Source organism: Achroia grisella, unplaced genomic scaffold, assembly GCF_030625045.1.
Source record: "Achroia grisella isolate CSIRO2021 unplaced genomic scaffold, CSIRO_AGI_Agris_v1 utg729, whole genome shotgun sequence".
Lineage (NCBI taxonomy): Eukaryota > Metazoa > Arthropoda > Insecta > Lepidoptera > Pyralidae > Achroia > Achroia grisella.
The window spans coordinates 1019628-1045443 of record NW_026713004.1 but is presented as its reverse complement, the minus strand read 5'-3'; the positions used below and the strand labels follow the sequence as shown (position 1 = coordinate 1045443).

General features: G+C 31.2%; 1 protein-coding gene across 1 annotated transcript in view; it reads left to right on the top strand.

The window, feature by feature from the left end:
• Window positions 1-25816, top strand: part of LOC131850318 (nephrin-like) — a 67769-nt gene that overhangs the window by 5761 nt on the left and 36192 nt on the right. The window contains exon 2 of the mRNA XM_059200518.1: window positions 21690-21886. Within this exon, the coding sequence (XP_059056501.1) occupies window positions 21690-21886 (197 nt within the window). The remainder of the gene's footprint in view (window positions 1-21689; window positions 21887-25816) is intronic.

The window sequence follows — 25816 nt, the reverse complement described above, 5'->3', positions numbered from 1 at the left end:
CATGGAATCACAAAAGACGCAAGAAATACAAATTGAAAATAGATTATTATTGTTTGTCTATAGTCTTGCTGATTGTTACATTAATTATATATATTAACTAACTGCGCATGGGACTTCGTCCGCGTGGAATTTAACTTTATTTTTCAGTTACTCCTTATTACATCAGCTACCTGCCAAAAAAATTCCCGTCAAAATCGGATTAGCCGGAACAAACAGTCAGACAAAAATTCTAAAAAAAGTGATTTTGGTGTATGTATCGTATTTGTAGAATAGAAAATCATTTATTCAAATAAACTTACATTGAAGCACTTTTGAATAGTCATAACATTTTTTTTAATCTACTGCTCATTCTGAAAGCTGTCTCATCACAAGAAGAACGAGCAAGAAACTTGTGTGTTGCTCTTTACTACCGTGTTGTACTTGCGCTACCGATTAGCACTAATTCAATTAAATAATCAGATAGAAAAAATATTGCTTACACAACAACTGGTTAAATAATTATATTCATATGCATGTAGTAAAAAAACGGTTATTTCAATATTACAAATAGACACTCCAATTTTATTTATATGTATAGATTATGGTCGAAAATTAGACCACTGGGCGATCACTAGTACACATGTCATACACATACACTGTATGTGTAAGTATATATCCACATTAGGCCAGCAATCTCAGATTACTTCAAGTAAATAACTCCTATAGATAGATAGGTAGTAAATTATTTATTCAACAATTACAAACAATGCTATGAGTTTGTAATTGTTGAATAAAGAATGCGATAAATTTTATAAATTGAAATAAAGTTTACAAATTAAAAGTGCAGGAATATAAATATTACAAATTAAAAAATGGAGGTGGCTTTATGTGTCGCAATGATGAAGAGGCGACCAACTCAGCATAAAGCACAGATAAGTCTGCAGCGCTGATATTCTGTTGGGTCCTATAATTAAATAAATACTTACATACATATACGTGAAAGTTTAAGTATTACTCTTTTTTTGACAGCCTCGGTGGTCTAATGGTTTACCACACCGCACCCGCGACCATCGGATAGTAAATTATCCGATGGTCGCGGGTTCGATTCCTCGCACGATATAAATATTTGTAATCATGAGTATGATTGTTTGTATCGGTCTGGGTGTTCTCTACGTATAATACATATGTATTTATTTACAATTTATTACAAAAAAAATGTATCCATGTATTTATATCAGTTGTCTAGTTCCCATAACACAAGCTCTGCTTAGCTTGGGGCTATATGGCGCTGTGTGAATTGTCCTGAGATATTATTATTATTATTGTTATTGCACTTCAATAAACGCGTTTAATTTATGTACAATTTTTTTATAATACCACAGATGTAATATATGCCCTAATAATACCATTACAAATTCGCGTTAAGTCGAGATTTATGTGTGAAAGGTTCAGACAGATGGGACAAGGGCTTAATGAGTTGCGTGGTAGTTACTGCTCGTTTTAAAGCTTAACAAATATAATTGACTGATTATAATATGTTAATCTGAGTTATAATTTATGTATATGCATGACACGATGTGATAGAGGTTGAACTAGAGGTCAAAGCTTTTGTCAAAGCTGAATTTATTCTTACACATTTTGTCAATTTAATTATGTACAAAAAAGAATGAATGCTTCTGGTTATCATTGTTTATTGCATATGTCTTCATATGAGTATAATGATATGCAATCAGTAACGATAAATTATAGTATGCATAAGCATACTGTAGTTAGCATATTTAAGAACTTAAGATATTAAGAATATCTAGCAAATTATAGAATTTAAGAACAAAATAAAATCATATTTCAAGCAACATCCTTTTTATAATATGACGGAATATCTGAATACCAATGTAAAATTATGACATTTTCCATTAAGTGACTTTTATTAGTATGTTATATATTATTTAATTTATTATTTTGAATATTTAAAATTGTAATTGTGACATAATTATGTTAAAAATGTAATTACTATTGACGTGCTATTGTGTAATGAGATTTGTTACATTTGTGATTAAAATAATATGAAATAATATGAAACATATCGTTACTGTATTATTACAGTTTTATTTTAATCTTCATGAAATCGTATAGCAAATACAAAATATTTAAAAAGTGACGCCCGGCTATGCACGGATTTGAATTTCTCTGCTTGTTCTATATTTTAACACGTATATGTTATACATATAAACATTCCTCTTAAATCACTCTATCTATTAAAAAAAACCGCTTTAAAATCCTTTTAAAGATTTAAGCATATATAGGGTAGATAGGGATAGACAGCGACAGTGACTTTGTTTTATACATGATGCACATGTAGTCTAACAGAAAATGTATTCTTAAAAATTCGTATCTTCTTGAAAGTAAATAACAATGACGATAAAATACTATATATTATATAAATATAATATAATATGTTCACAATATTCGTTAAATTACCCTATACAGTAAATAAAACCTTTCTATTATGTAACGGATGAATTAAATACTTGAACTTGTGATTAAAATTTAGAAGCTCATATAAAAATATACGTTTTTGTTACACTAAAACATTCTTGAGATAAAAATATATGCCATATCGAGTATCTTCTTAGGGAAAAAGCTATCGTTATATTAAAAATATCAAGTTTTTTTCTCGGCCTTGGTTGTCCAGCGGTTTATTTACATCGCATTTCTTCCTATGGTTGCGTGTTCGACTCCTCCTACGGTACAAACATTTGTATTCATGAGTATGATTGATTGTATTTGTGATTATTTTTTATGTATATTAATATATGTCACTATTTCTATTAATTGTCCATAACACAGGCTCATTATGATCTTATTAATAATACGAGTATAAACGCGAAAGTTTATGAATATGGATGGCTGTTTGTTCCTCTTTCAAGCAAAAACTACTGACCGGATTTTAATGAAACTTTACTGTAATATAGTTTATAAATCAGGATAACATATAGGCTGTAAATTACACACGGATGAAACCGCTGGCATAGTTTATATATATATATATAGTGTATAATATTTAATTCCCATGTATTGTTTTAAATATAAAATGCCACATATATAACGAACGGTATTCCAATTGACGTCAGAAGCATGTAAAGGGCCTTAGGTCAGTTATTTTTGGCGTCAATATAACCCAAATATATTTTTGAATAATTTTATATTTATATCCCTGTCACTCGACCGTGGTGTTTTTTCCCTTCTCTATACTAGTAATATGTAAAATGCATGGTTCAGTGCTTTGGACATTAAATCGTTGGTTTAAGTTTTTAAATTCTATATTATAAATTTAATTGTATATTATTTCGATTTTAGAATATTATTATTGAGGGGCTCGGTGGTCTATGTGGTTCAGCATACCGCCTTCCTTCCGATAGTCGGGGGTTCGATTCCTAACAAACACAAACGTTTGTATTAATGAGTATGATTGTTTGTATCGGTCTGGGTGTTTTCTATGTATAATATTTCTATGTATAAATTTATTTAAAAAAAAATCTATGTATTTGTAGCAGTTATCTAGTACCTATTACATAAGCTTTAGTTAGATTGACTTGGGTGATTTCTCATGAGATTATTTGTATTAATATTATTATTATTATTGAATGCGCTGCCCACAATGAACAAAATGACCTCTTAATCATTTAATACAATAACCACATTGATAATGATAATAAATATTGAATCATCCAATTATTGGCATTGAATAATGAGACCTACCTTTTGTTTAATTCCTGTAAATCAAACAAACAAATACAAATCAAAGAGCACGTATTTGTACAAGGCAAATATATCAAAAAGTAATTAACTAACGGGAACCAATGCTGGTATATACATATATATATAATCATAGTTTAAGTGAATACTATATAGTCACTTTTGGTTTATACTGCAGGTTTTTCAGAATTGACAAATATTCATAAAAATACAGTGCTTTATTTAATATATAAATAAAGTACTGTACTTTATCAATCAAAAACAAGAAAGACAGCTATCTCATTTCTTTAAACAAAAACGTTTATAATATTGTTAAATTCAAATAGAGAAAAATTGCATTCATTCTTTTGTTAGAATTTACTTAGTTTTCTGATTTTCTATATGTAGTTTTAATACCACCCTCATAGGGGTATTTCAGTGTTACCAGTGTAGTAATTAAAGTCAATAAATATAAAAAACCCTACAAAGTAGTGCCAATTTAAAATCTTTTATTTTCATTACTAAAAAAGTAGTTTTAATGAATTAAATAATTATTTTTAGTCACTGACAAATATTTGGGAAACCATATAATTTATATGTTGAAATTATAATTATGTTGACGCTGGTGAATTCGGCTAAGTGCCACTTAGTCGTATTTGGAATTCATGTATGTAAATGAGTACATGCCGTACTCTTTCGTGGATTTTATTTTATATTTGTTAGTTATATAACATGAAGCAGGTTTCGGCAACTCACAGTTCCACAAAATTCTATTACAGGCGTCTCTATATTCTTGAGAGTAGTTTGTAGATACGAGTGCTGTGATCAGATCAGATTCAAACATATAATGATAATAATCTCAGGACAATTCACACAGCGCCATCCAGACACAAGTTAAACTAGCTAAAGTTAGTGTTATGTGTACTAGATAACTGATACTAATACATATATATTTTTTCGTAAATACATACATATTAAACATGTATACTGATACGAACAATCATATTAATGAATATAAAAGTTTGTGCCGTGAGAACATTCGAACTCGTGACTATTGGAAGTAAGGCGGTCTGCTACACTGCTAGACCACCGGGGCCGTCAAATGTAGTAAAAATGTACATACCGCGGAAGCTTTTTTTTATCCAACTGGAATGATATGTACGATGATAGCCCATCTGGTGGTAATACCACCAGATATAACCACTTTATCATATGACATCCTTAGTACCTCATGCGTTGTCTTTCCGGAGTATTAAGATATTATGCCCCCGTACAGTTCTATCAGTTTTATCACCTACTATTTTACATGTTCTTACATTGTAAAACACTGAATCACTGGCAAGAAATGCCAGGATTAAAACATTCAAAAGCCCTAATATCGGGCTACTCGAACAAATACTCCAATAGACTACTGCTATTGAGTAAAAACAACATATGCATATGATGACTAGGGCCCTTACAGGTCACTGCAAATTAAACAAGCATATGGCTAAATTAGGCCTATGCACGACAAGAATCTGCAGATTCTGCCAAACTGAAGAGGAAACGCCGCTTCACATACTATGTGGTTATAGCCCACTCATGCATAAACGAAATATCTCCTTTGGAAAGTTTACACTCTTTCCCAAGGAGATAAAAACCATCGCTCCTAAGAATATCCTTCAATTCTTGTCCCTGATGGGTCTAGGTAGCGAACTTTGAAAAAGGGCGAGCACAATAGATCTATGTAGGTCGCAATGCTACAGGTGCTACAAACATCTGGCAATAGCCCAAACAACCCAATAAAAAAAAAATTCATTGTAAAATGCATAAACTTCGTTCTGGACATCTATCGCCATCGCCAAAGTTTGCATACCTGATGAAAAAAAGCAATTCACAAAATTGTGAAGTATGTGGTACAATAGAGGACGTATGTCATTTGCTGATGGAGTGTGTCAGGTACGAGATTCTATGACATAAAATAACGTCAGACCATAGGATAAATATATTGGATGTTGGTGCCATACAAACTGTTTCAGTCGATCCTTCAGGCAGTGCGGTTAAAACAATTTGTTCACTGGTGAGGTAATGGAGTAATTAGTTTTAGGGTACAATGGAACTGATAAGTACTTATAAATTGTACAAAAATCCCTAAATTTTGTCGTATATTAATTCATGATACTTTAACAGTAAACTCAAATCTCTCTATTTTCTCTATTTCATTGAATTAGTGCTAATTGGTAATGTATATTCACACACTTCAAAATAAAAATGTAAAGTAACAACAAAACTATGTAAAAGAACAACATGCAAGATTTTTATTCATTTTTTTGATGAGAAAGTTTTATGAATCCGCGGTAGATTGAAAAAAAAATGTGATGACTATTCAAAAGTGCTTCAATGTAAGTTTATTCGAATAAATTATTTTCTATTCCATTCTCTTCCTTAAATATCGTTCATACCGTTTCGTCCTTGACTCTTGTATTAGTATATTCCAAGATGGTTTCTACTGTAATACTCGTGTACAAGGACAGATGTTACACACTGCGCAAAAAAAGCAACGAATATACGTATATACGTATAGTAATGTAAAATTAATAACTCCAACTAAATCAATTCACTAACACTTATTCTGTACTATAGTTGTACTATATTGTATCAATACCATTAATACTCGTAGCCTGTGATTTAAATGATACATAAACGTATTTCACTCCTGCTAGTATTTATCGACAACGGTAACGATAAAATAGCGTAATGTGCACTGTATGCTTTGATATACGTACCATCACTACCAATACAATCACTTTCAACATTATAAGGGTCCGTTACCTTGGGAGATACAAATGGAATATTCCGACATGCTATATTTTGACGACTAGTAATCCCTACGGTTTGGATTTTCCACGATAATATCCAATAATTGGAGTGGTCCAGCAATATTGGTATGGTTACGTCATGTTAATTTGTGTATACACAGAAGAATATAACATACATATTCAATAGTGTGTAAAATAGTAATATATAATTGTAAAATACTGGTACAATACCTACTTATTGTACCATTTGAAAGTTATAACGAGTAAGTTATAGTAATCATTTAAATATAAGTTCCGATATAGAATAATGCGTAAAATATAACGTTTCCTGGACATTCATAGCTTTATGCTTTGAAAAATATACTAGAATAATCAAATAGATAACTATAATAATAATAAAACAATAACTAGAATAAGTCAAAACAGTATTCTAATTATTTGATTAAACTTATGTGGTTTACATGTGTTTATTTATATGTTAAAACTCATCGAAAGCTGTAGTACTTATTAGACTTCGATATAAGACCCGTATGTGAATAGGCATAAAATATACTATTGCTTGAATTTTAAAAGTACAGAACGATGAATTTCAGTCTACAATCCTTCTTAGGACCAGTAAGTAATTGATACTTATGAGTTTTCTATTCACTTAATTAATCTAATATTCTTTATAAAATATTTGTCAATTAATTAGAATCTTTTCATGTATTTGTAGGCGATTACAACTATTCTAGAAATGTTCGTAAATTTCTATTATTAATTGTCATAAATTCATCAAATGACGTTATAACCAGCAAGCATACTCTATTGTTAACTTGCTCTATTGTTCTTTGCCTCGGATTATTATGTTTGTGAAAAATATTTTCTCTATTCCTCCTAAAATATGCTCGGAGTTGGTTCTTTCCCTTTGCATTGGCGTTGATCCAATTTCTTTACGGCTAGACTCTGCGAACCCAACTGCATTAAAGTAATTAGTGTTAATTACAGATTCAGATAGTGGACTTAAAGTCCACTACTAAATTTATTAGTTTCACCAAACCATAGTTAGTCCTAAAGAAACTTCCTTAAGACTAACTTACAAAATACTAATCTATATAAATCAATGTTAATTATTGTATGAAGTAAATCGTAACTAATATTATTATGTATACAATTCTAAAATAAATACAAGGTAATATTCAAATACAGTACTACTAAAGTCGTTGCCTAGTAATTTGTTATATGAGAGTTCATCAAATAAGGCATCACTCTGCTGAAATTCGGAAATACTGCCGCCGTTGGACAGCTGCAAAATTTTATGCAATATTCGAGTTGGGGAATATTTGCACTATTGCCGCAGCTCCGACCTACTTCACCCATGCGGGTCCTATCTAAATTTTACATACAGCCTCGAAAAATTTCGCCTCTGACGCCGCGCCGCGGCGGCGCATTGCGGCACCCGCCCGCAAATATTGTGACAGAAGCGCTCCAGTATTCGAAATTGGGCATTATATTTAAAACTTTTCATGCATAAGGGGGCGAACTTCAACAATTCGCAGAAAGTTATCCACGCGGAATTCTCGTTCTTGAGTGCAAACAGCGAAGGTGGCTGAGTTTTTTCCACAGTTTTACCGCGCGGGACTGTTGTTTAGTTATGCAACGAGGCTTGTGATTAAGCCGTGGTTTACGGTGTGTTTTTGTGACACGATATATTTTATTAACTTGTACTTGTAAAAATTATAATATTATATATTAGTTCTGTCCTGAATTTCATGTTGTGTGAACATAAGTATAACAATAATGAAATCTACAATATTGATAAACTATAATAATTAATGAAAAAATTGGTTTTCTTTATGTAATTAACACGACATTTTTCTGAAGTTTCTATAGTCTACATCTTAAAACATAATAAGACAATTACAAATTGATAGATGTTTTCGCCTCATCACGAATTTATAATACTTTACATTCTTTTTAATCGCGAGACAATTCACACAGTTCCATATCGTCCCAAGATAACCAGAGTTTATGTGACGGGCCAATTGTTATAAATAATTTTTTATTTTTAATAGATACATAATATAGAAAATACCCGAATTGATACAAACAATCATACTACATCATCATCATACGAATACAAATGTTTGTAACGTTCAAGGAATCGAACCGGCGATCATCAAAACTAAGGCGGTTGAGCGCTAGACCACCGAGGCCGTATATGAGTGTGAGATACCCGTCTCACCTGTATATTTACTACTAGAATTTCTAGAAACGTATATCGTTCAAGTCCCATTGTTTAAGTTTAGAAATGTGAAACATATGAGAACGTAAAAGACGAGAACTTTTATGTTCCTATATTATTATGTTTCACAGTGGGCCGACTATAATTTATGCTTTTAAATAAATACATTCAGTATTTAAATAGGGAAAGTATATGTATACTCTAGACTTATATTTAAATAACAAATATATTTTTACATTTTTATGTTCATTTATTATATGTAGTCATACGAGTAGTATGTAATGCTCTACGTAGTAGTATATAAGTGGTATTTGGCTTCACCTGAGGCAACGTTGGTTTTCATTGTCTACGAGCCTAAATAGGTACCTACATAGTAAATGAATTTGTCGATATATTTTTTCAGGAATAGAAATTCGATTTATATATAACTTAACGACCCGTTCCGGTTTCACACGTGAATCCGTTGCGTAATTTAAAAGATATAAACGAACATCAAACAACGACTTTCTTTTATACTATGTGAAGATTAGACAAACACAATGTAATGTTTTGTCGACGTTATCAGTAAGATACAGCGACAATGATGTGTTTTTTCTTATTCTTATTCAATCTACTTACCAACAATTAATTGATGAATATATAAAAGAAAATATTACGTATTAAATTAACTTTGAAATGAACCAGCCTGAAATTCTGATGTATAAGCTATATTACTGTAAAGTTTCATCAAAATCCACTCAGTAGATTTTTTCGTAAAAGAGTAATAAACATCCATCCATACTCACAAACCCTCGCGTTTATAATATTAATAAGATACCATTACGTCCTTTCAAAGTAAACATATAGATACGGACATCAACTGAGCTCTAAACCATTAAGTGATTATATGTATATGTGCAATATCTGACACTTTTATGAGATTTTATGCACTTTATTATCAGCTTTATATTGTATTACCTGTGCCCGCGATTTCATCCGCATGAAATGTATGACCCACGTATTATTTTGATGTATAAGCTGTTACTGTGAAGTTTCATCAAAATTGATCCAGTAGTTTTTTCGTGAAACATTAACAAACAATCTATAGAAACATATATATCATCCATCTATAGAAACCTTCGCTTTATAATATATACAATATTAGTAAGATTGTTTCATTTATTGATTCAGTAATAAAATAATATCTTATATGTATTTATGTCAATGTTTATTTATGTATATGTCTGTTAATAATTAAATTTATCTACGTAATGTATAAAATATATTAGTAAGCCGTATTTGAAATTTACCGTAGTACTTGATAATTAAAATATTAATTGAAATACCTCTATCTGTAAAATTCACGCAACACAAATTTGACATAATCGTTTGCAGTTTAATAAAGAGCTCTAATTAATTTAGGCTTATAAAGTGACTGAATTTCGCCTAAATTAATATTAAGAAATCAGTATTACAACATTCATAAATGCTTATTTGATGATTTTAATATCCTTTAGAACTAAATACATAGTGTACAATGTGTATTTAGTGTGTTAGTAATGTACACTGTGTAAAACATGCAAGTTTAGAAATAGTAATGTTGTATTTTTTTAATGACCCATCATTTTGTTTAGTCGGCATCTTGTTCACTGTTTTTTAAATAGATGACCAAACGCCTGAGATATTGTGAATTAGGCCGGAGAACCCATGGGTTGCTTTCCACACAAACAAGTATATTCGACAGGAATTATAAATCATAACTATAGTATCCAGAGATGAACTTCTTAACAATCCATGGATTTATCGTGCGGGTGCCGGGTCTATCGTGTTGCAGATAGGAAATCTCCAAGCAGTACGGGACTTGTGTTCCAGGTGTAGGTATAAGAGGCCCATTTGTCGACGTATGTCTGTGTCGTTGTAGATTAATATAGATATTTTACCATGTTGTTGGAAAGTAGGTCATAATCGAGAATAGCCGATGGTGACCGAAAGGGTGGATGGCAAGCATTCTTGAGGGCGTAGCCCACAAGATGGTCAAAGCAAATCTGTTCACGTAGATCACAACGTTCCATGACGCTACCAATATTAAAAAACCGATTCAAAAGGGTTTTTAGGAAGTAAGTGATTTTAGGGGATACAGCGAGAAAAGGAAGTTACAATGATGGCTTCGGTGGTCTAGCGATTTAGTACAGCGCTTCACTTCCTATGATCGCGGGTTCGATTTCACATACGGTATGACTATTTGTATTCATGAGTATCTGTTTATATCGGTCTGGGTATTTTGTGTGTACATTATGTATATATTTACGAAAAGTATCTATGTCTTTATATCACTAGTCTAGTATTAATAACACAAGTTTTGCTTAGCTTGGGCTAATCCCAAATTTGGAATAATTCACATAGCCTCACCTAAGGTGAGGCGATGTGAATTATTACTATTGTTTAGGGAAATGGAACAAATGACTTTAATAGTATATTCAGAGTACATAAATGCAGAATATAGGCAACTGGTGAACTTGTAATTACTACGAATACGTCTAGGTGACAAATGGTCGATTGCTGAATGAGCAATTTGCTTACGATTGTCGACTGGTCATCGGCTTTCAAATATAATGCATACACATGAGTTGAGTGGTAATACGACGTGATATGGGCAGTTGGGCTATTACAGCGAAATGGGTTCGTACATACACAATTTATTGTTATTGCCGCGATGAATATGAAAGTAAGTTTGTTACCTCTTGGTACTTTAACAGTGCGACCAATTTGGATTTGAAGTGCGAACAATTTTAAACAAGTTTCCTGCGGTTTTACCCGCGTTAAATTTCAATAAAACATAGCCTATGTTTTATTCTGATGCATAAATTATATTAAAAGTTTAATCAAAATCCGTTTAGAAGTTTTTGCATGAAAGAGTAACAAACATCCTTGCTTACAAACTTTCGCGTTTATAATATTATTAAGATATATATGGCGTGGAATAGGGCTACTTTTTATATCCAATAATCATCGATACCATGGTCATACGAATGCAGTCTGAGGAAAACCTTATTGAAATATAAAAAAATAATAAGGGAGATATATGAAAAATATATATAAAATAGCTGTTACTGGCAGTTACGTCCTCGTGGAACATCTTTTTAATTATTAAAATGATAAAATATGTATAAAAATTCTAAATTAAATGTAGCCTAAGTTCTTCTTACTTCTTATATCAATAACTATCTGCGAAATAATGTAGTGAAATTTCCGCCAAACTTTATCGACCTGTTTTAGCGATGAGCAAATACAAATAGACTGATTAAAAATAAAAGATATAATAACTATAGTATACTTTCATTTTATGTAATTATCATTTAATTTCCTATACGTTTAGTGTATTGCTAATAATTTGAAATTACAAACAGACACCATTTTATTTATTTATATAGAAAGGATGTATATATAATAAAAACATATTAAATACGATAGAGTTAAAACCTGGATAAACAGAAAATACCATGAACGCGTAGAAGTGTTCAAAAGAGCCTTTTAACACTTTCTTTAATCTTTGCCTGCGTCAGCTATTGAGCCCTTACATGTAAGTCGTGCACTTTACGATGTACTTCATAAAAGGGGACGAATAATTAAGGTTCAATTTGGAAGAAGCAAGAAAATATACTCCCACATCTGCACAATTAGTAAGATTAATATTTTGTCTAATATGCTAAGATAAACTAGTAACTGGAACCTACATATAAAACAACATTAATTATCTTTATGTTCCCTGTATATGTCTAATGTTATGTTCGTGTACTAATGATCTTGTATACGGACCTATTCGTTTATATTTCCCTGTATTTAGGGCTCTAATAGGCTTGCCTTTAAGCTAAGTAATGTTGGTTTTGTTTTCCGCAAGCAAAATAATTAAAGAACATCTAGTTACTGAATATTCCATTTTTTATAAATGAGGATATTTGTATAAAAAATAAAGAAAGATTAATAAAGAATGACTAATATATTCTTGTTCATTTAATAATAAATAATGCATATATATTGACGTGTTGCTACGTAAAATTATAATTTTAGTATCAAAGAGACAAAAAATTATGCTAATTGCGGATTATTTATTATCGCATAAGAGTCGTTTAAAAATAATAGATGGCGTGAGATTGTTAATAAATTAATTAAATTATTAACAATACGCTATTTATTTAATTGAAATTACTTTTTCATATAAAGAGCTGAATTTAATTTACATAGTATATATTTATTTGATCTATATAGGTAAAAAATATATAAGAGTTACTTATAAAAGTTTATCAATGAATTTATAGTAGGTTGTATAATATGAAATGTGCTTTCATTTTTAATGTATAAATTTGATATATTACTTCACCGTTAATATGTTCTTAGTGTATTGTACTCGTATATAACGAAATGAAGTACACGTCGCAGCGCAAGCAATCCAGTCCTTTCCTGCAAACCACGGGCCTTTGCTGAGGCTATTGAAAAGGACAAAGAAACACCAGAACTCCTGAATCAGTACTTACATGTTTAATGTTGGTATGCCCATGCAAATATTGGGTCCGACCTTTTAGTAGCCTCGAATATTTGAGTTGCAGACGAACCCCAATTGTAACTTCCTCAGTTCGTAACTTAACTAAACATGCTAACTTCGGAAGCAATTAAAATGGAACTTGGGATGTATACCTTCGAAGTTTTAATCTGAAAAGTTACGGCAGGATGAAAATATAAAATTATGGACTGTTCTACTGCTAGTGAAAGCTGGGATAAGCAACTTCCTATTTGCTAATTTAGACCGTCTGTAAACTGTAACGTTTCTTTCATTATGTTTCTTTGCTATTTCTTTATCTTCTTTTCATGTAAACTTATTGCATTTTCTCATTGTTCACTGAAAATAAATATTTGTTGTTATTTTATGACTTTTACGTAAAATTTTAATGCGTACTGATTTTTATTGCATTTCTTGTAGGTCTTATTCTTCCACTTTCGTGAGAATTAATATAAATCTTTCCTTAATAAATCGACCCTTATAGTATGATAAAACCTTCGTTAAGAATATCAATTTGTTAGTATTTTGATTTTCAACATTTAATGTGCCCGTAGTTGCTTTTATATCATTGTTCATATTATTCATAATTTTGTTTAATTACATCTCAAGTATTTATTCAGAAGATTATAAATTACTTGCTAGAAGCTCTTTTTAAAATTCTTCAGAGGTAATATAAACTTTCTTTTCGGTTTATCGATATTTCATTTAAAATTAAATTAAAGCTCATAATTTTGTTAGTCATGCAACAATTTCTGCTCACTTGAGATGAAATTGTTACTTACAAGATACGATGAGATGGTGTCTTAAAAGTGTTTACATATAAGTCACCATCTCGTCGTATCTTGTAAGTAAAGAGTAGATGGGTTTATAAATTGAAACATTTTTCTGGGAGGCCGTGGCGTAAGAATAAAAGGTGATTGGCGGGTTATGCAGGCATTGTTTCAGCAGACACCTAAAAAAATTTCTAATGACACTAAAAAAAGTTTATCCTTCACCTCAGATTTATTGAATTAAGCTATTTAAAACGACAATTTATGTTAACTAAATATAAAATATATTTTAATCACGTCGAGTTGCGTCCACAAATTTTGACAGATCCTCGTTGTAAAATTTGAAGTTGAAAAGGAGGGCTTGTTTGCATAATTTGTTCTAGAGTTATACGCTTCTTGAATTTTCAGCGGAGCAATGAACACTCAAGTAATTTTATTACCAAGTTAAGGGCCTATGGTAGATACGCGACATGTTACAATTTAAGGCTAAAAATACTCTCAATTTTAATTTACAACTATTATTTGTAATAATAAATATAAAATTCTAAATATAATAATCTACAGCTGAGCTATATACAATTTTTCCGGTAGGTGTATAGGTAAGCTCATAGCTGACACATAGTCATGTAATATGTCTTCAAATTCCAATTTACATAGGTATCTCTATTCATGACAGGGATATACCCAGAGAGGCATTGTCAGTTATTGTGTTACAATTTACCTATAGAAATCAATATTACGTCTTACCTTTCAAATTATTATACACGTCTCGATTGATTATATTATTATCTCAGGACAAATCCAACAGTGGCATCTAGTCACAAGTTAAGCAGTTATGGTTACTAGATAATAACTACTATAGTACATAGGTACTTTTTTTAAAGATATACATAATGCACATAAATATCACCCAGATTGATATAAACAATCATACCCAAGGATACAAATATTTGTACAGTGCGGGAAATCAAACTCATAACCATAAGAGATAAGGCGGTGAATTAAACAGCTATATTACTGACGCCGTCATCTATATCAAATAGATAAAGTACTCTATGCCAGGTTGACCCTCATGCGGTTCCTTCTGGCAACAATTATGACAAATTCTTGGTGAATTTGTCATGTTGGGTACTGATTTGTTATCATCATCTTATCCCCACGGGTGCCCCGCCACCGTAAACCATTACCGCAGTCGAGTGCCTATTATAGTCCATTATAAAATATCACTAAAATGTCCTACATTCTTCTTTTGCCTGGCCTGTCCCATTTATTTGGGGTCGGCCCTTCCGGTCAATTTTCGCCAGTACGCCCAAGATTAACCAGTCTATCCTGGGTCGTCTGGGGTGTTACGGCGCTTTTTAAATCCCTCTCAAAAAGGGACATCCATGTGAGACGAGGTCTACCGCGTCTTCTAGGGTGTTTTTGTCATGTGATCTAATGGTCACTGCATGACATGACCGTACCATCTAAAATGACCTGCATTAATGAGTAATAAATGAATTTGCATTTGACTTTCCAGAATATGTTACTGTAGTAAAATGACGAAATTCCAAATTCTATAAAAGTAATTGAAAATTCAATATTCGAATTGAATATTGTTCATACAATTTAGTTCATTACTGGTTGTATTGTATAATATCAGTGTACTATTATTTCAGTACAACTTCGAACCAACGCTAATAGAGCTAACGCTATTCTCCAAATAAACAGCTACTGTAATGTTTATTTAGGGACTACAATTATCTCTATAGCTTTGTCTGAGTCAGTCAGCATGTGTTCCTTTGCATTTGTATAAATGAATAGGTTTATGTACATTACGTCTATGCATAGTAACTACAGATCTAATTAGTTGAACTATACATCTGTACGTTAAATTTTAAGAATGACACCTTCAAACTTCATGGTCTCGATTTTTGCTACAATAATTTATACCAAATATACACAAAATAAAATAGTAAAATATTCTCAATATGTAATCAATTTTACAAATTCTTGATTAACTCAGATTTTCGCCATTCAGGTATAAACCAATTTTAAAATTAATTTTGGTTTTTTAACATTGGTTTCTTAGTAGTTGGAATTCCATTACATAATAATATAGGTACTTTTATTTCTCTGGTAACATTATAGAAAAACTGATAGACCCCGAGCCAGAGCCAATTCAGTTAATCATGACATTTGGAATAAAAACTTCTAAAAATAGTTAAGATATTAAGTTATTCCTGCTTCTAATGACCTACATTTGGTACAACGCTATATTAAGCAGTAGATACCTGAACTGTTATAATAAATTTTGTAAATAAGAATTGATATAAACTTTAAGGTTATAGTGTATAAGGTATATTATAAAATAATATTTCGTGTTGCGAAGTCCTTTTCCTGAACCCACCCTCGAATCGCAGCTGACGTTCGCTAGACTTCATAATACAACTACCTTAACCATTATGGAAGTTCTCAACGGGGAGGAAATTGGTAACATTTACTTGTTGCTGGTTCGCGGGTTATGATAGCAACTTAATCTATACATATACTTTATCTGTAACATACAGTAAAAAATAGACATGATGATGATGATGTAATCCCGGCGGATTTCGGCCACAGCGAATTCCGTTTTTGCCGTTGATGTGTTCGCATATGGCTTATGTAGCCAATTTTGTTTATAAAAATCCTCGCACATTGCGGGCATGAGAGCACACCGTTCACATAATTATAGCTGATAGCCGCAGGTGGCCGGGCTTTCAGCTCGTCGTGTCTGGCATACAGCTCAAGGAGCCACCGATTTTCAAAGGCTTTGATGCTAGATTTAACAAGCGCTCTCCACTCCGGCTGCTGCTCCCACAGCGAAGGATTGCTGTTACACTGCTTCATGTGTCGCTTCAGCACATCTTTTTACCTGAGGAGTTGTCCGCCATGCTTCCGCTTGCCTTCCTCAAGTTCTGAGTAAAAGATGTGCTTAGCTGTTCTATCCTTCGTCATACGCGTCACATGCCCACACCACCGAAGTTGACGCCGCATAAGATACGACTCAATCTCTACATTGGCCCTTTGCAGCACTTCAGTATTTCGTAAACGGTCAGACCATCGGATTTGGAATATATTCCGTAAGCACTTGAGGTGGAATCGGTCTAGCATACGGATATGACAGCGATACACTGTCCACGTTTCGGCAGAGTATAAGATGTTGGGCATCACGACTGGTATATAGACAGCGATCTTAGTTGCCAACTTAAACTCGTGCGACTTTACACATACAATTATATTAAATAACACATATTATTATATAGTTACAATAAGGCAACCATATATGTAGTTACAAATATTTTTAGCGAAATATGTTAAATGTATATTTATGTGGGAGTTTAGGCCCATAGTTCTGTGATAATGATAGTGATGATAAGTAGAACTGCCTTGGCTGAATACTACTCGAACACTGATTTTATTGCTAAAGAAATTTAATGAGATGAAATGCAATATGAGGTGTAATTGCATATGTCGGAAATTGTGTACTGCACAGTAAGCAGGCATGTGCAGTTGTCCGTACAATAAATAAAACTAGAGTGTCTGTTTGTCATATTGAAATAAACGGTTTTTACTACATGCATATGAATATAAATATGGTACATATACCAAATTTAATTTTTTTACAATTTATGTTTATCTGTCTGTCTGTTCGTTCCGGCTAATGTCTGAAATACCTGGACCAATTTTGATGGGACTTTTGCAGGTAGCAGATGTAATAAGGAGTAACATAGGCTACTTTTATTTTAGAAAAATAAAGTTGAATTCCACTCAGACGAAGACGCGGGTACAGCTAGTACCTGCATTATTGTAACTTAACAATAAATAATGCCTCTACCTGGGACAATCAACCAAATATCTCTATCATAATTTTCAATGACTTTACGGCATTACTAAATCGCTAGTACAAATCGCTGGGAATGTATCATGCCAAAACCAAATTCCCCGTATTGTGGTCGGCAGCAAAACTAACCTACATTGCAGTACAATGCACAGATTGTACCTGTATCGATCCAGTAGTACATTGTAACAGACAAATGTGTTGTCATGTAATTATGTTTGCTCTATCAATTGTGTTACAGAGTAGAGGCGGGAAACATATTTCAGAAACACCTCTATTCATATAACTTCAAGCCTCTACAAAGTATACACAAAATCACATACACATATATTTATACACACACACTCACAAGTATACACACGTTTTATGATAGTGCTATATGTTTAGTATTTGACGATATTGACTATACATATAACTCTGGACTACATCAGCGCTCTCTGATTTTAAATTATTTAAACAATCAGAGATTTTGAATTGTTGATGCAATGCAATTTTTTATAACAAAAATACAGACGAAATCGCGAGTAATAGTTTTTAGGAGCATGGATTGTAGGTTACTGGCTAAATATAATAAAACATCTTTTCTGGAATAAACGCGTTATATTATAATAGAATAATATGTTTATATTATTCTATTATATTACACTGAGCAACATATAGTATGCATATCGTGGATAGAATCCGGCGCCACTCGGTCATATGTTCGATATTTAAAATAGAGGTTAGTGCTTGTTCTAAAGTCTACCAAGGTTGGGTCGCATAAAGTTTCTTGGCTATTTTTCACTGTTTTAAATTTGCATTTAGAATGTGGCAGTAAAATAAAAAAGTTAATATTACAGGATAGATAGACTTAGTCCTTGAAAATATAAACCTATAAATGGTAGCGCGCATTTCACAATAGATCATTAGACCACATCATCACTTAACATCAGGTGAGATTGCGGTTAAACGCGCTCAAATTTTAATAAATAAAAAAAAACAATATATTTGTATTTTATGGTAACGGTAGTGTTTGAGCTTTACTTAGCATTTATTTATAATATTTTTAAAAATCCATATTACATTTATTATTTATCAATTTTTATTTTTATTTTATTTATTAAGCAGTTATGAAAAAATGTAGCAGCCAAATATTATTTGGAGTAACCAATGATTATTAATGGCATGGACTCGGCACGATGTATTACTTGCAACATAGTAGTCTTGAGAGTATCATAAATGTTGGTTTAATATGAAAACTATCTACTCCGCTGAGCGCGCTTACTAACCGTAAAACCTTTAATAATCAAATTTTTATACAATCCAGTAGCACTATAAAAGTATACGAGGCAATAAAGAAGAATCTACCGTTACTCTATGAGAATACAAATACCAATGCTAAACAACTCTATATCGATACTACGCCGCCGTAAATTTAGAATACACGATGCAATTCTGAATTATTCCGCAGTAACTTTTGTTTGCGATTGTACAATGGCAGTTCATAGCTCATAGCGATAATGCAGTTTCCGAACCGAATTGATTATCAGCCCAAACTTGATGTTCTACTATTATGAGCGATATGTGTTCGCATTTGGTTGATTCAGGTGTTGTTCGGTGGCAGTCAATATCACTGAATATGCTACTGTATGACCTGCCGCTTTGACGAGGATTGGATTTCTGTTATTGATACTACCTGTATATAGAGAAACGATGATTTCACGACATGATGACGGAAGCATTAAGTAATTAAGATGTTCAAAGACTGGAACTAATTAAAACAACACACAGAACGTACATTGAGTATGGTAGGATAGATTGTATCCTATTTGATAGATAATAATATAATAGAATAATCTCAGGATAATTCACAATACACACTAGATCTAAGTTAAGCTAGCTAAAACTTGTATTATAGGTACTAGAAAACTGATACAATATTTTTTTTTTTTGTAAATACATACATATTATACCTAGAAAACACCCAGACCGATACAAACAATCATATTCATGAATACAAATGACTGTGCCGTGCGAAGAATCGAACCCGTGACCATCGCTCGTAAAGCGGTGTGCTAGACCGCTAGACCACCGAGGTCGTCAAATGATCGTCGTCTCTATCTCGATCTTTTATTTCTATACATCTAATAAAATGACAAAAACAATCGGTATATCTCCTTACGTATCAAGATTTTACGTGGAAACGACTAGATATATTATTATTTAATAAAAATTTTATGGAGTATGTTGATAAATATGAGTCAACATGTAGGCTAAAACTGATTAAAATACCAGCCAAGTAGGAGAAATAATTTGTGATAATTTTCAATATTTCATTAATTTATAAAATGTTGTCGTACTACTTTATTTATTGTTGTTGATTCAGTATCATCAATTAATGGCGTCACTTGTCCCATATTACCAGTGTAGGATCATGTTCTATGTCCGTAACTTCATTCCTCTGAATATCTACAAGTAAAATTTTTAAGTCAAATTTTATCTACAAGTTAAATTAAGTAAAACCATAAAGTTTCATAAATGAATAGAAATTATTTGTGATAAAATGTTTATTTGTTATTATTAAATGTTTTTCGGTAATTTTCTTTTCATGTTTAGAAGTTTGTGATAAAAATATTATTAATCTTTCATACTAAAAACTTTGTGGTTTCATAAGAAGTTATTTGTGATCAAATAAACATTGAAATATTTTTTCTTCTCATGTTTAGAACTTTATGATAAAAATTTTATCAAATGGAGCACATTAGTACCATTATAATAAAATTGTTAGTACCGTTATTTATTTATTAGAAGTATCAATTTTAGCGATCATCAATAGTTTTCAAAATATAGCCATAGGTTAGGATCTTCAATTATCCATTCAATGGAAAAAGAAATCTGTAACTATATTTCTATGGCATGAATTAATGAAAATTGCAATTTTATTTTCAATTTCATCAGCTTTTAACTTTGTCTATCCACTTTTACTTTAAAAGTTTGCACAATCAACGACACAATGGCGACCATATTAAAACTTCATACTCACAGTGAATCCTGTTTGATTTAGTACTTTTTGAACTGGATCAATGAAATTCGTTACACATAATGAATTCTCATTGATGTTGGCTATACAGACATGAGGAAAAACAAACTTGTCCTACTCTTTTCCTGGTATTTCTTGAGAAATAAATCTTCAAATATACAATAAAAATAATACAAAAGTTGTTTATTTTTTTCAGATAACCTTGTAACTAAAAATTCGAATTCTTCGAATTCTGCTACATTGTACCTTATTTTATTTTTTAATATAATGCGTGGAACAGTTATTTGAAATAATTGTCAAATAACTGATGTCTTTAAAATAGGTTTTCATTTCTACCGTTTACAAATATTCGGGAAAGTATAAGATAAGATTACATATTTATGTCTAGGTGTTTAGTACAGCTGTTAAGTTGTTAATCAAAGAGTAATTACATTAAAGAGTAGTTATATATGTTCATAAAATTTATAAAATATAAATGTATAAAATAAATAAATAAATATTTAATATTATAAAATAAACATTTATAATTACTGGAAAATTCTAATTAAAATGTTACGTTAAGTGGCATACTTTTATCAAGACAAGATATTTATATTGTTAAGTTAATATTGATGCCAAGGTTTTTAAAAGAAAAATCTTGCCTACAATTTATATTACTTGTAAGTACTGTAGGATGTACTCTTCGTTGATCGAGTTGGTAATAAAATGTAAAAGAATCCTGATGACAATTATTTATTTAATTAAATAATATTTTTTTTGTCTTTTCAACAGTTACGACACGAGGGTAGAAGGACCAACAGCGCATTGGACAGATGATGCGTTTGCCAAGCGGACGCTATGGCAAAGCTCGCCGAACTCGGCGCTGCGGGTGCGGGACGTGCAATCTCGCGATCGCGCCACATACAGATGTCGTGTAGACTTCCAAGTGTCCCCCACTAGGAATTACCTCGTCGCGCTCGATGTAATAGGTAATCAGCAATTTTAATAATTTACCATTCATTTCAGTTTTTAAACGTTATAAATATGTTCTCTGAACATGTATAACAATACGATGATTATGAACTTGTATTATTTTGTAACGTTATTCTATTATTCAAAATAGTCCTGACTAGATTCCTTCTAAGGCCTTTATTTCGAATCAGTATTTCGAGTTAAGCGGAGAAATAAAAAAGTATTAATTATGAAATGTATAATAATAACGATTTGTCTATTCAATTATATATCATATTACATAAATCAATGAAGTAAATCCTTGTGAAATGTCGATATTGGACCTAATTTTGATCCTTTTGTAGATCTTTTCGTCAATCTAAAAATTTCAAACATAATTAAGATGTGTTGTGAATAAACACATAAATAGTGGATTATGATGATAGGTCACAGGCTACGAAAATTTCTATCCGGCTGTCAGAAAAGAATAATAAGAGTAATTTTGTATATTTATGTGTTCATGTAGTTACGACAGTAGGTAAAGTTCCCGGGGGAGCCTAGGCCAGTAGATGATCCTAAATAAAATTATTTTTCTGTCTAGTTCGGTCGGCTGAAGCATCCGTTCTCGGCGGTGAATGCGAACGAAATAAAAGAAAAAAAAAAACAATAAAATTTTAATAAGATCAACAATTATCTATTATTTAACAGATCCAAGTAAAATTATTTTTTTATATAAGGTGATAATTCGCAAAATATACAGATAGCGAGCACTGGCGATCGATGGCCAATACGTATAAATTTTAATATTTTAAAAAATCATTCTATTTCCATAATTATTGTTAAATAAATAATTTTAAAATTTATTTATTTATATTTATTATATAAAAAATTTCTTGTTAATGCGAAGTATGCGGGGCGCGGTGGCGGATTTTTAAATATATTTATTTATAACCTCTCTACAAATTAGAATGCTATATGGAACATAACTATAACAAAAATAAATGCATAATTTTTAGCTACTAATAATGCACAGCCGTTCTTTCTGTTTCGTGTAATGCTTTTGTTTGACACCACCAGAGATTCTTAGTCATTATTCGCGGTGAAATCTATTTTCCGAAAGTGGCAGAATAAACAATACAAAGTATTAAAATTCGAGAAAATCATATTGTTGTACATAAACGTCATGTTTCCTATTTTTGTTTTACAGCGTGATCAACCGTTTTTTTTTCTTTATGTAATTTTTAATAAATATAATGTAGTGACTTATAATTTGTATTACTTTCTTTTAAGAGGTATTATATTGTCTATTAAACACAATTTATTTCATTAAGCTAGCATTCTTAGTTTCCAAGATATGTAGGTTTTTTAAGTGACCCGAATTCATTGCTCTCGAGTGTATATATATATTATTAAAATATGCTGAAAATAAAGTTTCTTTGAATAAAAATGTTTCCTCGTCTGTTATAAATAATACATTCAGTACTTATATCATATATTTAAATATTTATGTATACCATTTGACATATACCTAAACCAAAGTTTGATGTTTGCGCAATTATCTTTAACTATTTGAACTTTCTAATATTATGTTATCTGTGATTTGAACTAAGAGACTCAGTAACATGTAAGTGGTTTGATTTTTCCGTTTCCCATATACCCTATCTTTTCCTATAGACCAAATTATTTTTATTTTAATTGAGCCCATTACACTTAGTCGCTGTCAACACAGCTTTTTATATGTTAAAGAAAATTTAAAATTAGTTTTTGTTAATTCAATATTATATAAAAATACAATAATCGAATAAATAAAAAACACAAATAAAGATATTTGAATATAAGTATAACTGTACTTATTATCGATGTAGACTTTATATAATAATAATAACTCTTTATTGCACACAGTCAAACATAGAACAATAAAGTACAATAAAAAAATGTTATACAAAAGGCAGTCTTATCGCTTACAGATAACCTGGTATTGACAGATACTATTTACATAGAGAAGGCGCACACTATACAGTATATTTATATGAAGTTGTCTATGTGAGTACGTCTCACCTATTCTGCCATCAAGGTACTATAAAGGTTGTGATGAGGCCGATATGTGACAGTGAAATTAAGGTACAGCATGACGCCATATCCTTCAGGAAGATAGCGATTAAGTGATACCAAGGAAGTCGCAGTATTACTTGAAATTCGTAGTGCTGCTCTCGTATATATATAGGCAATGGTTATCATTTATCTTCAGGCCGGCAGCTTATTTGTCTTTCCATTTAAATGGAAAACTCTTTTAAACGTTTCCAACCATATTTTTACATTGCTGTACGTTACGAAACGTGTTAGTTATTTCGTTTATCTTCATCGTGACTATCATATGTTCTCCGACTGTAGATGCTAGTAAAGTAATTTTTAGCCCCTGCCTATATTACAAAAGTAATTTTATAAAAACGACTTTATGTACAATGCTTTAAAGTCGAAATCCTCAAATATTTTTGCCCGCGACATATAAATGGAGTTGAGCAGAATAATAGTCAAGTTTTATCAAGATCCATTAGTGTAGACGTACAGATATAGTGTGAATTCAAGGACAAAATACAATCGTATAGTATTGTAATGGTATTGTAACAAATATTTCGTGCGTATAATGTAATTCCATTTACTTGAATGATTATTTTCAATTGCCTTTTTTTAATGTGCTGTTCCAAACTATTTAAAACTGTTCTTTGCTGCTAGCTTTTGCAGCTTAAACGAACGATAGGGGACCAGTGCAGATAGTATATAAACTCGTGGAAGGACCTATGGTGCGGCTGAAGGCCAACTCGTACCTAAGGTATACAACATTTAATGGTGGATTATGATACGAGGACAATTTTGTGTTTAAAAAAGAAAAGCCCATAACAGGTATTTAAAAGTAAAATATTGCTATTAAATTTGCATTAAAATAAAACATCTAACTTTATAGTTCTTTTTGTTAAGCTACGAAAAAATTACCTGAAAATATATTTACTGTTTAAAGAATTAAAGCCCTTTTTTAAACATACACAATACAATATTTAATTTATCTTTTACTGATTTCTAGTATTCGCAGTACGGTTGCTATCTGTGTTGAAACTTTATGTCATTGGTAGTCGGATACAATCAAGAAATCATTACGAATCGATTTTGATATAAAATGTCCAAATCGAAGCCAAGTAATGGAAATAGTTGATATTAATAACAAATCTAGATATCATAAAAACTTTATGAAAACATATACATGAAGATCTGAAGTAGATGTCTTTTAACTTCATCTTCCCATACTAATAGACAAGACTACCTAACTCTAAATGTACGAGTATCATGATGAGACATTGACGAAATTGGCAAGGAAGTATTATATTCCATATGGTATGGTTCCATGTGATATATTTTAGTTAAGTAAATTGAAAAAGTAACCGTAATCCGGTAACAACTGATAAGTTAACATAATACATCTATTAAGAACGATTTTTGAAAGTAGAGATAACGTTTGCGTGATAGAATTCATTGGCACTAACTAATAAATAAAATATTGCAGTAAAAGTTTTACATACAATATTCTATTACTATGTAATTATGAAGTAAAAACAATATATTTGTGTACTAATATCGTACCTAAATTCAATAACACAATAGCAAAATTTAATAACATCAAAAAGGAAATTGTCCAGACTAATCTAACTCAAGTTATTACAACTATGAATAACAGAATAAAGTTCGCAATTTCTAGTATTATTCTTACCTTAAATCTTTGTTTATTTTGGATTCATCTAAATGTGAAAGCTGTTTCTCTTTCATTTATAATAGAAAAAAATCCAATCTCAAATGCCCTTTGTCTCCAACAGGTCTGTAATTAAGCAAAGAATGGCGCCAACACATTTCTAGAGATTATCTCAAAGTTTAAACGAGTACATATCGCAAAGATCTCGGCAACTTTAAATTCGCACCTA